This window comes from Oncorhynchus clarkii, chromosome 19, assembly GCF_045791955.1.
Source record: "Oncorhynchus clarkii lewisi isolate Uvic-CL-2024 chromosome 19, UVic_Ocla_1.0, whole genome shotgun sequence".
NCBI lineage: Eukaryota > Metazoa > Chordata > Actinopteri > Salmoniformes > Salmonidae > Oncorhynchus > Oncorhynchus clarkii.
The window spans coordinates 22,538,451-22,545,065 of record NC_092165.1 but is presented as its reverse complement, the minus strand read 5'-3'; the positions used below and the strand labels follow the sequence as shown (position 1 = coordinate 22,545,065).

Here is a 6,615-nt window from a genome sequence, read left to right as displayed (position 1 = left end):
GTGAGGAGCAATTGCAGGGCTGAAGAATCTACAGTATTACTTTGATCACGACCGATGGCGGTCAAGGAACACAATTACACAATGTCAAGTAATACAAAAATCAGGAGATGACAACATTCACAGTAAAAAAGTTGAGGATTACAAAGACGATTATTGTGACAAAACGCAGAGACAAACAACACCATGTTGGGTGTTACTTCAGTCTGAAGAGCTACATGTTCAATGTTGTTTTTCATAGCGTTAGTGTTGGTCTAGCTATAGCATAAAGCAGGAAAAATATTTCCTTTGTGTGCACTTCTACTCCATGCTTGAATGGAGGTGTTTTATCAAGAGCATTTAGAAACATTGCTCGTTATTGATACATACATACAAATGTCAAAAGTACCACAAGTACATGAAAATGCATTGCATGACAAAGTACACCCTTGGCATGTACTGTATTCTGAGAGGTAAAGGTAAAACTTTACAGTGGAATCATACCAAAGGACTAACTGGAGTATCATAAACAGAGGATAATGACTCAATAACTTTCTGTACTTGCTAATAGTAATAGTTAATGTACTTGACTCAGTACACAATAGGATACCTGATTCAATCAAACACTGACAACCAGATATCCAAAACAAGTGAAAAACAAAATTCTTCAACTTCATTGACATTAGAATTCAAATATAGTTCAGTTTCCTAATGTCTGACTACACATATAATTTTGTCCAAGACGATGCAGCACATCAACAATAATGTCTATTTATCTTAACCCCGGAAACCCGGATACCCGGTTGGATTAAAAGGGCATTTCTTCTGTGGCCTTTTATTTTGGATTTTTTTTACTATATACTATTTTTGCAATGTCAAGTATAACCGCGGTATAACTTCAGTGGAGCGGGAAAGGAACTCAGTGGCCAGCTGCTGAGGAGTACAATGACACTGAGCCAGGGTCATATTCATTAGTGCAAACGGAAAACGAAAACAGTTGTTTCTTTGTTTCTTATTCCGCCCCCCCCCCCCCCCCCCCCCCCCCCGTTTGGTTTCTAGTGAATAAGGCCCATAATAGTTATTTTCATTATTGTCCCGCACATAGTATCTGGGAAGACACCGATTGGACCAGCTCTTTTTTGCCAATTCCAAATGAACCCTATTGGATCAGACTCAGACTAAATCAGTATAAAGGAATGTAGAGAACCACGGAAATCAAAGTCACAATCACAACAGCAGAAAGGCAGCGTCTTACAAAGCTCATACCCTGAATGAAGACACTAACACAGTCCCCAAATTGTCAAAGCTAATTAGCAGCATTCAAGCATGTTCAGTAGTGGGTTTTCAGTAACACTTCATTTTACAGTCATTGTTTACCAGGTAGTTACCTAGAAAGTACTTGTTTAAATGGTAATTATCTAATAATTGCATAGTAATCACACGAGATGCGTTGACACACGTGTCGCTATGTGCCATTTGGTAACAGTAAATTACCAATAGTGTAGAATTCTTTGAGGTGAGTACCAGAAAATATCCATTGTTACTACCACATCGTTTTTAAGTAAATACCATGTAAACACCATCTTAAAATGGGTTGTAAAACTAAAGCATAATAATTCTTCTTCTTTTTTGACATGTTATTATACCTTATTAAATAGAGTTTAAGACCACAACGCAGGCAAAGAAGGAAAAAAGGGGGATTTTGCCATTTGTCAGTTCTGTCTCCCCGTGAAGAATGCTCAAAAACAAACGTGGGCTCATGAAGAAATAATCTTATACAGTGCATTATATATTTTTGCAGTTCATACAATACGTGTTGACGGAGCCCTGTATAATGACTTGATATGGATGAGGTGGGATGTCTTAGAGTAGCTAATGAAAGAGGACACAAAATGTCAGTCTACAGTATGTGGGGAAAACCATAGTACATTTCTTCCTCTCTTGCTCCAATCAAGTTCCACCATATTTGAGTTCTACTTCCAGGTGGGCTTGACGGTCCTACATGACGTAGTGGATTGGACAGATTTTTCGGAGAAGCTGCTGCTCTTGCGTGAGCGCCCACGGGTGGGCGGCGATGGGGGGGTGTCGCTACGCTGAGTGCTCGCCCGGCTTGATGCCCTGACGCTCTGCACCCTCTGCAGACCACCCCCTTGGGCCTTTTCCTTCTCCTCCCCCCGGGGTGAATGCTGCCCCCCTTTGGCAGGAGGTGTGGTTGTGGCAGCGGCTTGAGGCCGAGCGGGTGCTTGACTCTGGGAGCTGCTCCGGGACAGGAGAGAGGGGCTCCTGGAGGGGGTCGGGGGGTTGGAGAGGGTTGGAGCGAGTTCCTTCTTGGTGGTCCGAGAGGAGGAGGCCACAGTGTTGCGTGCCCAGCCAGGCAGGGTGGCTGATGGGGTTTTGGAGCTGTGAGTAAGTGTCTCGGGAGCGCTAGCCTCAGAGGGTGTCCTAACCTGACCTTGGGCCTGAGCAGCCAGGGCTCTCATGGTGGAGCGGCACATCTTCTCCTCCGGCGGTGCCTTGGGCAGGTTCCTCAGCGGCTTGGCGCTGGGCTTGCGGAAGGAGGGCTTTCGCAGGTTGAGGTCACGTGCCCAGCCAGAGAAGCCAGCATTCCCCTGGGATTTGGTCTCTGGGGGCAAGCTGGAGTGGCGGGCGGGCCAACCGGTCTTCTCACCCCTCTCCCTGGCTGGGGTGCTCTTGTCGATGAGCGGCTGCCTGGCACCCTCATGGCCCCCGGCGCGTCTCTCCACCCGCCTGGCATTATGGCCAGTCCGGCTTAGCTTGGTGATGGGCACCACCTTCCGCATGCCCTGGTTCTCAGTGGTGGTCAATATCCTGACGCCGCAAACCACTTTGCTGTTTTTGGAAACTTTTGACACATTCTTGGTCTTGGCGTTTGTTGGTTTATGGCTATATGTCTGTACAGCTTTCTCGCCCACCTGCCTAGCCTCTGCCGTGTCCCAGCTATCTGTGTCACCCTCTTCCGTGGTGACGAGTGAGCCAACGGATGGGGCACGTTCATCTGTGGACTTTGACACCGACAGCTCATTTGTGGAGGCAGAGACGGACTGATCGTTTTTGGATGTGGAATCAAAGTTGGAGTTGGAGGATAGTGAGCAGGGGTCTCGAAGGTTCCCCTGGATGTTGTTGCAGTCAGTGTTTTTTACATCAGGAACCAATCCTTCCCTCATTAGAGGCGAGCTTTCGATCTCAGAGTAGTCAAGCGCTACGGAGCAGTCCGTTTCTGTGCAGTCTAAGATGTAGAACACCGGTTTCTTATTGGATACAGAGGGGTCAAGAGGGAGGGGCATATCACAGGTGGTTGAGGAGACGGTGCTGCTTTCCTCCTCTTCCTCCTTCTGAAGCGAGCCAACCACAAACTGAGAGGACGGCATTTTACCTTCCCACGCCACAGGCTCTGGTCCTCTTTCCAAACTCTTTGGACAAGGAGGAGGGGTATCCAAAATGAGTGTCTTTGGAGATTCCGTCTTCATTTCCAAGTCCGCTACCACCAAGTCTTTGTGGTCAACGAAGTGCATTTGATTTGTGTTATTGTTCGGACTGGGGAGGTCAAACTGTTGAATTCCCAGGACTAGAGTGTGCCTCTCCACGCTGACGTTCATGTGTGCCGTGACGCTCGCTCCGGGGTTGGGCGTCTTCTGAAAGACGTTACGGTTCTGACATGAGCGAGGCAGATAGCTCCCCTCGGACACGGTCGTGTAATTGTTATTATTGTTATACGGTTCCTCGTTGGCATTAAAGCCTGTGAAAGAGTACATGGCCAAGGGGCTGATGGGCTCCGTCTCAGCCCGGTGTGACGTGGCCAGCACCTGCTGCCCATTCCCCAGCTTGTGGTTGTCATCCTGGGACACAAGACAGGGGGCGGTTCTCCGATGGAGGGTGCGGCCGGAGCGCGGCAGGCTGTTGAACTTGTTGGCATAGTCAGCTGGTAGTGCCGTGTCACTGCCGAACAGCTCCAGGTATTCGTTAAGCTCGCGGTCGGCCATGGCGGCCACGGTGTGGCGGTGGCGACGGGCGCTGGCTGAACGACCCAGGGGGCTGTGGGGGCTGGCGGGACGCTGCTGGAGGAGGTCCAGGAGGCCCTCCTTGGTGAGCATATCCATGTCGTTCTCGCTGCTGCTGCGGCCGAAGCCGCCATTACTTGCGCCAGCAGCCTGCTGCTGGTCGGCATTCCAGGCAAAGCGCTTCTCCTCCAGCTCTCTGAGACGCCGCTGCCTGGCCGCCTCTTTATGCTCCCGCTCCCGGTTATCCTGACGGAGACAGCGAAAGGACGGGCTAATAAATAACATATTGTGTACAGTGTCTTCGGAAAGTATTCAGACCCCTTGACTTTTTCCACATTTTGTTATATGTTTACATACATCTACATCAGTATGTCCTTTTGAAGAGTTTATTAGTTTTGTTACTTCAGGAAATGCAGTGCAGGTTAATGTAAGTGTGCATTTGTAGGTTAGATAGAGAATGTGAGTTACATTACTTATCTGAAACTACTTAGTAGAGACTTAAGATTTGAAATTGAAATATTTAAAGAAAAGACCTCACCTTAACAGCCTTTTTGAACTTGAGACAGAAGTCCTGTAAGATGCGGAAGCACTCATCCAGCATGAAGGTGTCCTTGTCTTCACAGAAGAAGTCAATAAGCGATTTACCCTCCTTCCGCAGGTCCAGCCTACACCTCTTCAGGTCCAGGAGTGTCCTTGTGGAGCACTGTTGGGGATGGCAGACAATGGACACAGATAAGATATAAAAGAATTATAACATATTATTACCATCAAAATATACCAAAAACAGGGGGCTTGGTGATACCGTATATCAGGGATTTAGGATATTAGCCCATATTGGCCAATATTTTCTTATGCTTATAGGGTGTTCTTCCAATTGAGACCATAGTGATATACATTTCTTTTTTTACAGTCACCCTAGGATCCCCTTATATACCACAACTGGCTAAGGATGCCTTCACTGTGTGCCGCCCTCATGCACCGTAATCAGCATTCACAGGGCAGAATTCCTAAATTAGATTCTGACTAAATGTGCTGCCACCTGCAGGAAGGGGTTCAGCTGCTCCAGGAGCTCTGGGTCACTCTGGACCTTCTCCTCCAGGGATCTGGTCCTGACGTAGAGAGACGAGAACTCCAACTCAATGTTTTCCACTGATATTCTGCGGGGATATGCAAATCATCCAAAGGCTGTTAAAATACATTGTGTGGCTCAGTTGGTAGAGCGTGGCACTCGCAACATCAGGGTTGTGTGTTTGATTCCTGCTGTAACCACCCATAAAATAGATTAAAGTGTATTTTAAAAGGCGTATATTATATATATACACACACACACACACACACACACACACACACACACACACACACATACACACAGTGGGGCAAAAAAGTATTTAGTCAGCCACCAATTGTGCAAGTTCTCCCACTTAAAAAGATGAGAGAGGCCTGTAATTTTCATCATAGGTACACTTCAACTATGTCAGACAAAATGAGAAAAAAAATCCAGAAAATCACATTGTAGGATTTTTAATGAATTTATTTGCAAATTATGGTGGAAAATAAGAATTTGGTCAATAACAAAAGTTTATCTCAATACTTTGTTTATATACCCTTTGTTGGCAATGACAGGGGTGAAACGTTTTCTGTATGTCTTCACAAGGTTTTCACACACTGTTTCTGGTATTTTGGCCCATTCCTCCATGCAGATCTCCTCTAGAGCAGTGATGTTTTGGGGCTGTTGCTGGGCAACACGGACTTTCAACTCCCTCCAAAGATTTTCTATGGGGTTGAGATCTGGAGATTGGCTAGGCCACTCCAGGACCTTGAAATGCTTCTTACGAAGCCACTCCTTCGTTGGCGTGTGTTTGGGATCATTGTCATGCTGAAAGACCCAGCCACGTTTCATCTTCAATGCCCTTGCTGATGGAAGGAGGTTTTCACTCAAAATCTCACGATACATGGCCCCATTCATTCTTTCCTTTACACGGATCAGTCATCTTGGTCCCTTTGCAGAAAAACAGCCCCAAAGCATGATGTTTCCACCCCCATGCTTCACAGTAGGTATGGTGTTCTTTGGATGCAACTCAGCATTCTTTGTCCTCCAAACACGACGAGTTGAGTTTTTACCAAAAAGTTATATTTTGGTTTCATCTGACCATATGACATTCTCCCAATCTTCTTGTGGATCATCCAAATGCTCTCTAGCAAACTTCAGACGGGCCTGGACATGTACTGGCTTAAGCAGGGGGACACACTGCAGGATTTGAGTCCCTGGTGGTGTAGTGTGTTACTGATGGTAGGCTTTGTTACTTTGGTCCCAGCTCTCTGCAGGTAAACAGCTAAGGGATGTGGCTGGGGCAGCAGAAATGTTGTGGGTGGGGCAGCAGAAATGTTACCAGACTGCAGCTTTAAGCACAAACCATCCTCCAGTAGTAGTCATATAAAGGCAACATATACAGATAGGGCTAATGGAGGAAAATAATCGTGCTAATGCTCTCTAAGAACAGTGGCTGAAGCAAGAACCTATAGGCTACACATAGCATCCCAGGAACTGAGTTAGTGATATTGATTGTGAAAAGAGCCCATTAAAAGTCCTTATACAGTATAGGGCATTCATAGATAATGG

At 46.7% G+C, this 6,615-nt stretch overlaps 1 protein-coding gene across 1 annotated transcript in view; it reads right to left on the bottom strand.

The window, feature by feature from the left end:
• Positions 1–1,949: 1,949 nt before the first annotated feature.
• The window catches only part of LOC139374169 (FH2 domain-containing protein 1-like), a 36,871-nt gene continuing 32,205 nt past the window's right edge, over positions 1,950–6,615 (bottom strand). Inside the window, exons 9-11 of the mRNA XM_071115181.1 lie at positions 5,035–5,152; positions 4,534–4,698; positions 1,950–4,241 (exon numbers count right to left, since the gene is read on the bottom strand). Coding sequence (XP_070971282.1) covers positions 1,950–4,241; positions 4,534–4,698; positions 5,035–5,152 — 2,575 coding nt within the window. The remainder of the gene's footprint in view (positions 4,242–4,533; positions 4,699–5,034; positions 5,153–6,615) is intronic.